A 13021-nucleotide genomic window follows, 5' to 3' on the forward strand; every position below is an offset into this window, starting at 1 on the left:
CGGCCCCTCAATTCCTTTTTCGAACGACTCGGCACGAAAAACTAGATTCAAGGCAACAAGTCTCTGACGGTGAAAAAAAACGACCTTCGCTATCAATGCGAGCATCTGTCCAATGTACCTTTTTTTTTTGTTTTCAAGTGTATCGCGCGCGACACGACACACACGTGACATATGCGTGAGAAGAAAAGTGGAAGCAGAACGTTATTCCCGTCTGCCGTGACGAGCTGGCAAAAAGAGAGCTCTCGCGATTCTACGGGCACCTGGCGCGTAAAAGACACCGCGAAATGAATCACCGTCGAGTATCACGTCAGGAACCGCGCGATCGCGAGCACGAGATCGAAGATTTAGCAACGCTAGCATTGACAGAGAGGCCGCTCCTCTCTCTCCGAAATTACCTTGCCTCCCACGTTGGACCACCTTAGGGCGATCATGTATCCTAAAAAATAACGGGGGGGGGGAGGGAAAGAAAAAAACCCGATCGCGCCTGAAAAAAGCCTTTTCCCTCCTGCCTAAACTGATCTCTGTATTAAAGATAATTTATTAACTTTATTTCTTGCGCTATCCTTCTCTCTCAATATGTCTCTCCGCGAATTATCCGATTTCTTTGTTTCGCAATAACGTAATTGCTCTAACGAAAATTAAAGGCTGAGAAAATAATACGCTTTCATTGAATCGTATGAATTTAATTTCTCCTGCTATGAAGAATCGCGTCGTAAGTTTCGTATTCCGATTCGCCGAGATCGCAACGACAATGCGAAATATCGTTTCTGAGCTATCGAATCACTCGAGAACGCTCTTCAATCGCGAAGGATGCGGACAGACGATGTGCGCAACGATTTCCGGCTCAGCCATCTGGAGCCGACCGGCATCCGGCTGCATCTGCTGCTCGGCGTGCAGCTGTCGCCGCACATTAGCAGATGCAAGCAGGCTCACAGCTGTCCCGTCGTCTCGAGACTCGCGTTGCCGAACCGAGATAGCCGACAGAAATTTCTTTACTACTTTCTTCACGAGCAACGAAGAAGAAATTCGCTTAAACTATTCCGAATTTTTATTAAACTCGGCTATATCATCTAAAATATCGCTCATTAAAGAGGTCAATATGTTATCGTAATTCGTTATCGGTCTCGGTATCATAACATTGGTAAAACAATATTGCTCCCTATTGTCTCGCTAAGAAACTGTACCGAAGTCTGTCTTTTCATTGGCGATTTTATTGTTACGTAATATATATATAGTCGCCTTGATACGGTTCAACGCGCCTATACACGAGTTCGCGATAGATCTGGGTCACGTATAAACTACGACAGATTTTATTTGTTTTTCTATTATAGTCTTATCTTTGCCAACGGCGAAGATTCTTGAACGCGTTAAACAAGAGATTATTTAATAATCTCAATTTTTCGCTCGTCGACTCGCGATAAACGCGACCGTTAAATTATATTAATTATATTAAATATGTATGTAATATAATTTTTCCTACCAGTCTTCTCGAAAATAATATAACCGTACGATCTTGATTTTATTGCGAGTTTTTATCCAACGCAATATCTATCTCATGAAAAGCGGAATTTTTCGTGAATTTTTGCGAAATTTCGTCTATTAAAAGTCGACGCTTTGCATAAGTAGACCGTAGAAAACCGTTACACGCACCTCTCCATCGTCAGTGAGAAACTTCGTTTTTCTCTCGCTCGCTTACTCGCTTCTTGTCTCTTCTCTTTTTTTCTCGAGAGAAATCTACCGTATCACGCGCGTTCGTTCTAAGCTTCATGGGGGCCCAAGGTCAGCGAGTGTTCGTGGGAATGCCTCGACCAGGCAGCAAGTATACATGCCTATTATACTATACAAACATAATTAACTATATTTCCCATGTCCGCCGCGATGAGCGGTCTGGATCGTAAAAAGTCTCGCGATGGAGAATCTTCGTAAGATTCACGCTCAGTTTTCGGACAATTGAATCCGTCTTGCATTCATCCTATAGGAGCAATTGAACGTGATATAATAGTAGGTCGTCTAATGATTAGATGACTGTCACATGGAAGATTGAAACAAATAACTTGAAAAGATTAGATTGAATCTAATCGTAAGTAGGGTAGAGAGATTTACGTAATCCGAAGAGAACTGTAGCATCGATCTTGTTGAGAAAGTAACTCGACAATGTTATCGAAAATCACGCGCAACGGTATGCGATCGTTAAATATGTTGATCTAAGGACGCGTGTAGCGAGCATCACTTGAAAATTCGTGTGATGACATCACTCTAGAGTCAAGTAACTGCATAGGCTGCGTTAAATGGGACGGCTGATTCGAGCTCGAGAATCAGCGTAAAACGATCGTTGTCGAAGGTGATGGACGCGTCACCTATAGTATATTAATATAGTAGTGTCAAATTTCTTGAAAGGCACGTAACGCCGATTGGAGAGCCAAGGAGAGACGCGAGACTGCTGGCTCACACTCGGTCGCCTCAAGCCCCGTTATATTCCTGCCTACCGAGAAGCTCTCACGTTGCTTCAGCTTCGATTTCTCATAGTAACAGAAAAACAACGCTATCGGATACGTCCCGAAAATTTCCTATTTAATCGCTGAGCTACGACTTCCACTTCCCGCCGAACGGAATCCGGCTATAATAGCGAGTTATGTTTCGTGTGCGTGTTTCCGTGTCAAAACAAATGCGTCATATACCGTGTCATTTCGTATAAAAATAATCGCGTATCGAAATTCTCATCGTTGGATTTATCACGCGATGCGTTATTCGACTCCGCGGAAATGCATAGAACGCGAACGGAACGAACCGGTTTCGAAGATAGAGAGACTATCGAGAGAGACATACCTACTCAATCCTACCTATTGATCTTTACACCTACATGTTTCAAGCTATCGGTGACGCACGATTTCGTGTCATAACTGTCTTTAAACTATGCTTACTAAATCATCAATAGTAAAATGCAAATGACGTTTGACTAATAAAATGTCCCATTTAATCTAGCAAAGAAAGATCGACAATTTTATAGAGTAATCGATAGCCCGTACTTTCCACTTTATTAACCGAGGTAATGCAGTAAGAGATTCTTAAGTCGCCACTTATCTTGGCTACCTCTCTACAGCTGTTTCAACGTTGAGCACGTTTACGTAAAAATAATAGAAAATCTCGCAATTGGAGGGGGGCGTTATAACTATAATTTACTGCTAACTACTGTCATCTCGCGTGTAACTGTTACCGAGCATAAGCTACAGCTAGCTATAATCGTCCTTCGTGATTTTTACGGCGCGAAATTGACACGAGATACTGGGTCTCGTGTTCTCCCTGGTCGGTTGCGGGCTGTCCTCCTCGCGCTGTCGTACTCCTTTCGGAGGAGAGAGAGGCCGCAGCGTCGCGCGTTGCGAGGCTGAGACGAAGACGAGACGACGACAGAACGAATATCGTTAATACCAATTATAGGAAATCCATTGCGATTGACGCGATGAAAAAAAACGCGCGCGTGTGCGATCGGCTCGTCTTACGCCAAGTCTCGCGTATCGCGGCGCTACGCTAAGAAAGGAAAAAGAAAGAAATACACAAAGAACTTAAGATTTTAACGGAAAGCTCTACATGCTCTGATAGAAAATAAAAAGCTCTTTCAGAGACCGTGCTACACTTGAACGTACCGGAATCTAGGTTGAACCACGTTATCGACAACGAAAGAAAAAGAAGCTCCGCCCCGCCTGCGCAACAGGCACATATAATTACGCGCGCGTGTACACGTCATCGAAACTTTTATCAACGTACTCGCTTGTGAATGAGCCATTGTCCGCGGTCTGTCACATTAGGAGAAAATGCATATCATTGTTTCAATCTCGAAATTTTTCTCGAGCCCATTCAGACACAAGTACGCGCGTTTCATATTCTACTCGGTCATAAATTTGTTTAAAATTTGCATTCAAAGTCGTAGAAACGACTCTCGCGAAATGTTGACGTAAGAAGCGTTAACGAGTTAGGCCAATTACGAATGCCTGTTGTTACGGGGGCCGGAGACAGATGGAAAATGATGAGGATGAGCCTACCTTGTGAGTCGCGCTGAACGCCCTCCTGAGCTGCTAGAAAAACCTCGTCTGCCGTTCCGGGACCTCCTACCACAGAGCCCACAACACCCCCCGCATTACTTCGGTCACCAGTAACATGCCATGAGCCAAGACCAGCTGCTAAAATAAACCATCGTCCGATAAATTTCAATGTAACGTTTACTCTTCGCATGATACGATATTGTGTACCATCACTCAAAAATTTTTAACAAAAGAACAAGCCATAAAGCGAAGATACGAAAACTGTTTTGGCACATCTCAAATTAACAATCAAATTAAAATTAATATTAAGATTAGTTGTGAATCTCAAGAAATCCTTATTTAAAAGTCTCAAATAATTTACAATTAGCACATCAAATGAAAGTAATAATAAAAACGTCGTTCTAGGAATGAAAAGGGGTACTTTATTCGTAAACTCTTTTAATTGGAAACAAAAATATTGGGATACATATATATATGTAATACCGATCAAGAAATTACGCAGCGAAACACAGGGCTTCACGATCGGAAAATCGCACAGCACTCCCTTATACAGTGGGAGTGCTTAGAATACATTTATATATTATACACAAGATATCCCTAGTCAATCCCTCTATACTCATGGCTCGTTACAGCAAGTAATATTTGGCAAATTACGTGAAATACACCATCCATAACACATCCGCCCCGCAGATCGTGCTCACACGCATACACGCGCACGTAACAGTCACACAAATTTTGAACAATTTAGCTTGAATAGTCTACATGTAACACTTAAGAAATAGATAAATAATACTGATAGTTTCAGACTATTTAAAGTTCAAATACTTTGTACATCGACTTGCGCCGTACTTTAAACTCGCACGTGCACTTCATTGAATTATCGTTAAATTTTTGTTGATCTACTAGTTTGGAAGTGATTCTTGTCGGGAGTTTCGATTCCCAGGTAAATTTAACGAGTACAGAAGAATGTCTTTCGGCAATGCGTGTAAGAATTATTTCGATCTTTAAGTGAACGATCAAAGAATAAGTAAAACTGAAATCAAAAACTAAATAAAACTATTTCAAACAAAACTATATAATAATTGTTAATATTAACGACCGTCGTCAATTGGGCTCGACGTTAAAAGAACGGTGCATGGGATGCTACAATATTCGCGCGTTTTCGCATGCGCACACTAAGTCTGTCTAGGCTGGACCGGGGTACTAGAAGGTTGTTGTCTCCATCTCCTCCTGACGACGTTCAATTTTTTCAAATAGAACTGCAGCGTTGAGCGATTAATGCCGTACATCTCGGACGCCTGAGTGGTGCTAACCCCCTGTTGCAATATTGCCTCCAGGGACATTTTAACCGAGTCTAAGCTATACTTTCTGCCCTGCTTGTTCGCCAGTGATTTAAGCAACGCGCCTACGTCAACGTCCGGGCGTGGCCGCCTCATGTTTGGCACTTTTTTACATTCGAGGAAATGGGAAGCCCATGGGGCACCACCGCCTCCGCCACCGTTACCACGACCACCACCGTCATCACTACTCAAATTCCCTCTCGACCGAGACCGCGCCCCCCCACCTGCAACGAGGAAACCCAAGCTAGTGTCGACCAATTTGTCCCGTTTTAACAGATAACAAAACAAAACAACGAAACGACTTCGCGACACCAAAACTATTCGTTCAACGAACAAGCCCTTCCTATTTACGATCAAGTGAGAAACAAGTGATTATCCGCGACCCGGCAATACCGCAATTTCCGTTCAAGAATCACTGTCCAATCGTATAAGACGTCAAGCTCCGCTTCGATCCAAATGAACTTTTTGGATCGAAGATTCGCTACTGTCGTTGACTCTTTCCAGAGCATATAATTTTATGTGCAAAATGCAACTAGTATTCGCTATATGCAGTCTTCATATTCTTACATGCGGAACGCTGCTTAGCGATGCGCAAGTTTAAACACATTATATTACAATTTGCATTGCCTCTAAATGAAAAATAACCCCTGCGTTTCGCTACGATAAAACAAAAAATCATAAATAAGGAATAATATTTGAAACTTACCGGGGTGTTGGGCGGAGTCGTGGGAAGGTCCAGCTCGATTGTTGTCCTGTTCCATGTCATTAAGGTCGTTCATATCGTCATCCAGCGTCAGATCTTCGACGCCCTCCTCAGCATCATCTAGGTATTCAGACTTTGGCTCGATGAGATTATCGTTTGGCTCGGGTTTTTCGAGTGGCAGCTGTAAAATATTAAAACGTATTAGAAACACATATCAAAAGTATTTTACAAGAATAAACATAATATACAGGAGATGATTGTCTCGCACCGTTTCCACACTGCAGCGGTAAGGAAAAGATAGGACCAAAGCAGTAGGATAAAGAACGATCTTTCTTTACCAACGAAGCGAAAGAAACAGCGCTTTTTGGCGACAGCCTCTACTATACCGTTGGCATATGCAAGTAAAACGTAAGAATTCGTCGAAAATATTTTACCTGTAACATCTCGTCGGCAGGTTTCGTCAACTGCGTCATTAAAGCTGACCTGCCGAGAGAGTCTGTTGGATCTGCGTGTACTTTCTCGTCTGCCACTGGCGCGATACCAAGAGCCGGTACACCCATTTGCTGAGGTATGTCACTGGAATTCGATGCATCTTGGTTTTCTATCGTACTATCGTCGGTTAAACTTCTTCTTCGAATTCTCTTTCTTTTTCTGGATGTTGGACTTTGCGAACCTTCCCTGTAAAAGTAAGAACGTACGACTGTCAGCAATGTTTCAAGACTAGTAAGTCTAAATTACAACATAATGGAATCGTTCTTCCTCAAAGTACTACTCACCTCGAGGAGAGCCCTTTCGACACCTGAGGACTAGCCGTATCCTCTGGTATATCCCCTACGCAACTTTGCGTCAAACTCTGCCTAGGAACTTTGTTCTTTTCTATCGTCAGACCGGAAGACGCGTGTGGAATGTCTAACGATGGTGCTGTAGGTTGTGAGACGGTTTTCTGTGGCCTGGACTCCGTCTTACTACTGCCAGCAGTTTTACTTTCCGAAAGGCCCTTAATTTGCAGAGACTCGGCGGCTTTGAGGAGTGCTGCCAATTGGTCTTGGGAAATATTTACTTCCCCTCTGTACATGTAATCCATCATTGCCTTAAGTTCTTTGAATTTAACATCTTTGAGTATGAAGACTGGATGCTTGTCATAGTGTTCGCTGAGGAGGCACTGTAACATGAAAATACGTAATCTTTTCAGACAAACAGTCACAATATTAATTACATATAATAATATAATAATTTATTTTCCCAATTCATATTACATATAGATGTTACTCTAAAATATTTATAGCATCTACTTTCTGCATATTATAATACATATAAATGTTTTGGAAGAAATATATAAACACGATAAAGTTTAAATATTATTTGTGGAGTACACGCTACAGGCAGAATTATTTATTTAGTGATATTAATTTCTCATATGTCCTATACTGTAGCTAAGAATGCAAAGTGCTACATCTGGGACGAGCTAAGATCTACACGAACGCAAATACAATTCAAGCATATTATTAATTTTCATAGAGCAGTATTCAATTATTGCAACAGCCGCTCTGCATCCCCACCCATATTAGGGTAAAATCCCAGGGCAAGTGCCCTGGAAATCAGCCATCTTGCTTTCCTTGTATTGATCAAGAGGACCTAGGAGGGGGCTTCAGGCTTTTGCCCCCCACTCTCTCCCACTGCACCTCCTACACTCCTGCCCAGGCAACGTTCAACAAGCACGGCCATCTTGTTTCAACTTGAGATCCCCCTCCTCCCCCTTGCTTCTCAACAATCTCTCTCGCTCCCTCCCAATGTGTTTCGTATTGATCTAACTCGACTGAACCAATTGGACAAAGAAGCAAGGGAAAAGCTTCGCGGCACGTAATTACAATTTGTTACGTTCAAAATTATTCTAGATCAATTTCTTTTAATTTTAACTCGTATTTTTGTTAATAAGTAATTGATAATACAACACGATTATTAATAAAATTGTATCAACGTCGTTCTTTAAATTATCGCAACCATATTTTTACTTTCAAATATAGATAATGTTACTCTACAATTTATTATTACAATAAAATAGATTCGGAAAAAGAATTCTGTCTGACCACGTCAATCGTTATATCAATCAATTAATTTCAAGAAAATATAAAGGAAATAGAACGATTCAGAGCTGGTGTCTTAGAAGAAGAAAATCGCTTTGGAATACATTTAGAAAGATTGAGACGGGTTGTAGGATTAAGTAATGATAAACAGAACGTTTCGCTCACCTCAAAGTATGGACTGCACGCGGAGAGGACTACTTTATGGGCCTTGAGAGTCTTCCCCTCCGCCGCCAGGGTGCAGTCGACCAGCGTCCCGCTTTCCAGGAGTGTGTCGAAGTTTTGTATGAGCGTACTTTGGTGGTTGTTCCACCTGAGACAGAACTGCTGGTCGTCCTCCATGGTAGTTCTGGCTTCGTTTCCTCGTTTCTGCACAGATGGAGAAAAACAAGCGTGGATAAGCCAAGTGTAGCGTAGGAGAAACCGACGAAGCGGAGAAAACCGGATAACGTACGAGTGGCGGAACCTGCCGACGGGCTCGTCCTCTCTCACGCGCGCTCCCGTTTCTCCTTACCGTGCTATCAATGGACCGAGCGACCCGACGCTATCTCGTCCTCCCGCGACCGATTGTTATCGCGCACATCGAGCCGAACGACGTACCCACGAAAGTACGTCTCTCGACTTTCGTACCGATCAGACAGTTCCGCGTTCTCCTCTCCTCTGTTTCTTTCTCTCGCTCTTTCTCGCGCGCGCGGCCCTCGCGGGAGGACGACGAAGGCGAAAGCTCCGCAACGAAGCGCCGAAGCTTCCAAAATGGCCGTGTGAGCGATGCGTCGGTCGGATCGCTCTTCTGGCCTTTTCCTTTGTGCGTGTCTGGTAACGGTAATGGACTGCCCTGGTGGGGATGATGCAGGAGGACGCGCAAGCACCGCGCACGCGCAACAGCGACGTCCGGGCTGCGCGCACGGCTTGCGCAACGACCGCGGAGGCCCCTGGACTCAGGGGCGGCTGCTGCGGGTGCCGCCGCCGCCGCCGGACCTCCTCACGTACATCATCCGAGAATTCTTTTATCGAAACCAGAATATCAAAAATCTATTTTACCGCGACGGAAATTGCGATACCGTGATACCGATAAAGACGACGAAAGCCACGCAAAAAGAAAAAAAAAGGGAACCGTCAGAGCAACGCGTAGTATACCTGAAGACACGCGACGTCACGACCGGCGATCCCGAATCTCAAGAAACCTGCTCACTCGCGATCGATCCACGTATTTTCATCGTGACGTTTTCATCGACGCGTCACCGGCCGAGAGACGCGACGAACGAAACCGGGACGGGTCTAACCCGATTTGCGTCAGCGCGATTTACATTAGCGGCGCGCAATAAATACGGAAAATCGATCACGCGGCCCGCGACCGACGTAGGTGGGGAACGCCGACGGGGGGGGAGACGTTTACCGGACACGCAGCAGGAGGACCGGCGGGAGATGCGCAGTCGCGAGGTGCCGCGCGAGGACGGAGAAAGAGGGGAACAAAAAAAAAAGGAGCGAAAGAGACCAAGTCGTTCCTCGGCCCGCGATTGCGTAATCTATTTATATTGTTATCTCGCGCGCGCGCGAACGAGTTACGTCAGGCGGTGCCGAGCGGCGGCGTGTGTGCGTGTGCGTACGCGCGCGCACGAAATAAAAACAAATTGTTGACAGATAATTTTTCCCGATCGAATATCGCGCGCGCGCAATCGTCGAGATACAGGAATGCGAGAAAAAAGCGCGGCAGAGAGAGAAAGAGGGAAGGAGAGGAACCGTTTTGCGACGACGCGAACCCCCTCCCCCACGCCCCGCGAGAGTCGGAGAGCGAAGACGTGGAACGCAATATGGCGGTCGGCGAGGTCGGTCCCGGGACAAAATGGCGACGGGTGGAAAGCTCGCGGCGGAAAACCACGGGCGATCGATCCGCGCGGCGCCGCGCTCTTGCGCGCGCGCACGCGCACACACACGCTCTCACGGCGACCGAATTCCCCCCGCGCTCGTGTGCGTCGCGTCTGGACAATAGCACTGAAATCGCAAACGCTACGCCACTAACGCGCGGAAAATGCTTATCTTTACGGAATCGCGACGACGATGATGAACCGCGACGCGACGCCACGATATTATCTCCAACGGCTCGAAAAACACTCGCCATCTCACGGACCCGCCCGCCGCGCCATGTCACCCGCGACGCGATGTCCCGACGCGATTTCTCCGTTTCGGCTCGCGGACGCGCTCCGCCGCGAACCGTTTGCGTGCGTTTCGTTACGAGCGACGTGATCACTCACCTAATAAGGGAGATATAAAACAATCTAATATCACAGCAATGGGAGTCGGTGAAAAGTGTAAAACAGCGTGGAGCGTCCAGGCCCGGCGTCCGCCTCGTGCGCTGCCCTTTTCAACAATGGCGCACAGCCTCAACGCCTCTCAGCTCCGCCGCCGCGGGGCGCCGTCGGAGGGCGCAGGCGTCGGGCCGAGGAGCGAGAGCCGCGTCCCCGCGGTGCAAGCGAGATGGAAAAACAGGAAAGGAAAACGACGCGCATGCGCGCCACACGGAAATTCGCTACTGCGACGTGATTGAGAATAGCACCGACGCCGGGGCCGGGGGCCGAGGCCGAATTGCGATCGGCGTCAAGATGGTCGCGCGCGGAGCTTCGTTTTTCAGCGCCTCTCCCCGAAAGGCGTCCGACGTTCCCGAGAATTTACTCTCCGCGCGAGTCCTCGGAAGGACGAGTCCCGACGAAAAAGAGGTCGAACCCGTCGCAACGTCGACCAGTATCGATTTTCTACACCGTATTTTACCTCGCCGCGTCAACTTCGACTCGATTAAAAAAAAAAAAAAAAAAAAAAAAAAAAAAATTGCCCGAGGCGAGTTCAGAAAATTCACGATCGGTACGACGATTCAATAACTTGGAATTTCGCATGAAATTCCATTTTCAAATCTAACTTGCGCTTATATTCTAAATTTCTACACAATGTATTCGACAAGTTACATTCGAAAAAAAAAAAAACACGTCATTTAATCGTATTTCCCAACATACCTATTATTTCCGCGAAAAGCGGAAAACTAATCGACTGTATACTTGCGGGAAAATCACCAATAAAAGAAACAATAAAAAAAAATTGCGTTGGCAACGCAAAGCTGGTCTCGCGTTGTTCTATATAAATACTTTTCAATTAAATGGTGACGGTATTATAAAAAGCAGCGGATCGATTTGAAAAAGAACCGTGTATTGAAAGTCAATTACATGACCTACGCAAGAACTGGCAGTTTTACGTCGACTCCGTGCTAATCGCAGAGAGACTATTAGCTTTGACGATGCGAATATCTAAAAATAAACATCTCTAGAAAAAGTTCAAGAGATAAACGGGTTGTTAGCTCTAATTTTTGCATTTTGCTTACTTATCTACAAGTACGAATATACATGTTAAAAAAATAACCGGCATAAAAATGTCGCGCCTGAAAAAGAAAAAGTTGTATTTTGAAAATACAGTCGTTCTCGGGCACGACTGGATTTCGATCGATCGACGTTCAACGTTTATTATTCCTCTCGCCCGTGTTGTTACCGCACGTCTCGATTCTCCCCATCAACGTCGCAATTCCGCTTCGCTGTCGCTGTTTATTTTCTTACGCGTTTAATCCGAAGGGTAAATAAAGCCGGAACGGAATTCGATCGTATAAATTCCGAGCGTTGACTGGAATGTCAATAAAAGGTCGTTCAATCGCGGTAATAAAGCAAGGTAGAAACCGCTAGCGTATAATACCGGCACCGACGAGACTGCGTTGCCCTTTTGTCTCGAGTTCGACGAGTTACGTTCCTTTACGTAATCTCGAACGAGACGCGGATGCTTCGACTCGCGCTTATCGCGGCCCGATAATCAAAAAGCAAAACCGATCGCGCACGCGAGAAGCGTTCGATCGGGCGAACGAGCTCAGCCGACGACGCCGCCGGCGTCTCTCTCGCCGAATCGAAATTCGACGAAACGAAAATCGATCTCGTCGCGATGAGGTAATTGCGCCGGGGCGTCTGGAAATCTCACGCCGGGCAACGTCATGGCGGACGTCGTCGCCGCCGCTTTTCTCATTCCCCCCTGACGCGGCGGTAACAGTCATGGCCGACGCGCTTTCCCGAACCTCTCATAACGCGACCTCGATCACTTTTCTATATTTAGCGATTGCCGAAACGCCGCCGTGGATACGGCGCCCACCGATGTGGACACGTCGGACGTAATAATGCGATAAACGAAACTGTCGACCGGTGCGAACGATAACAAGAAGCGGTTACGTAGTTCATTAAAACATAACAAAAAAAATATATATATAATATATTATTACCTCCTGTCCTCGCTTCGACAGTCGGTTTATCGCGAGACACCGGCGCGGTGTCTCGGTCAATTAGAGAAACTCGAAATTTGCAAACAATCGTCGCTATCGCGTCATTTACGCAACTCGTGTCGTAATCAGCGACGCGAGCCGACGCAACGCGGTCATGTAATTCAACCTCTAATTACCGATCGGTGTTCGCAAGTGTGACGCAGAACGCGCGCGTCGCCCGCTCGTAATCGCGAATGCAAATCGACGCGCGGCTAAGTTCACAGCTCGTGGCCCGGAGACGCCCATCGCGTCACGTTGAGAATCGCGAATCGTTTCGGGAACGGTTTTAGCAACGAGCAGAGAATCGCGAATAAGTATATGTCGCTCGGCCACTCGCATCATTTTCATTAGATAACCCGTTCAGAAGTGCAACAACCTCCGGCCGACGTTTCTCGCGGACGGCCGTCTCGACGATTCCCCCCACGTGTCGCGTCGTTCCGGACGCGTCCGGACGAGACGACGAAGGACCCCGTTGTCGATCGACGTCGCGAGGAGAGACCGGTCCGCGATCGCGCGCGTAA

At 46.1% G+C, this 13021-nt stretch overlaps 1 protein-coding gene across 50 annotated transcripts in view; it reads right to left on the bottom strand.

Annotated features, from left to right (window-relative positions):
* Positions 1 to 13021, bottom strand: part of LOC139812891 (uncharacterized) — a 168280-nt gene that overhangs the window by 154732 nt on the left and 527 nt on the right. For 26 of the 50 annotated variants that reach the window (XR_011731971.1, XM_071778055.1, XM_071778034.1 and 23 more), the window contains exons 2-6: positions 8330 to 8530; positions 6857 to 7242; positions 6515 to 6758; positions 6084 to 6261; positions 4038 to 4175 (exon numbers count right to left, since the gene is read on the bottom strand). Coding sequence is in view for 49 of the 50 variants with exons in the window: in XM_071778055.1 (XP_071634156.1) it covers positions 4038 to 4175; positions 6084 to 6261; positions 6515 to 6758; positions 6857 to 7242; positions 8330 to 8503 (1120 nt within the window). In the remaining variant the exon portion in view is untranslated. Of the gene's footprint in view, positions 1 to 4037; positions 4176 to 4458; positions 5602 to 6083; positions 6262 to 6514; positions 6759 to 6856; positions 7243 to 8329; positions 8531 to 8615; positions 9121 to 9298; positions 9454 to 10413; positions 10570 to 13021 lie in introns of those variants that run through there. The other 24 variants (XM_071778054.1, XM_071778019.1, XM_071778060.1 and 21 more) reach the window with 7 other exon arrangements.

This window comes from Temnothorax longispinosus, chromosome 5 (assembly GCF_030848805.1).
Source record: "Temnothorax longispinosus isolate EJ_2023e chromosome 5, Tlon_JGU_v1, whole genome shotgun sequence".
Classification (NCBI taxonomy): Eukaryota; Metazoa; Arthropoda; class Insecta; order Hymenoptera; family Formicidae; genus Temnothorax; species Temnothorax longispinosus.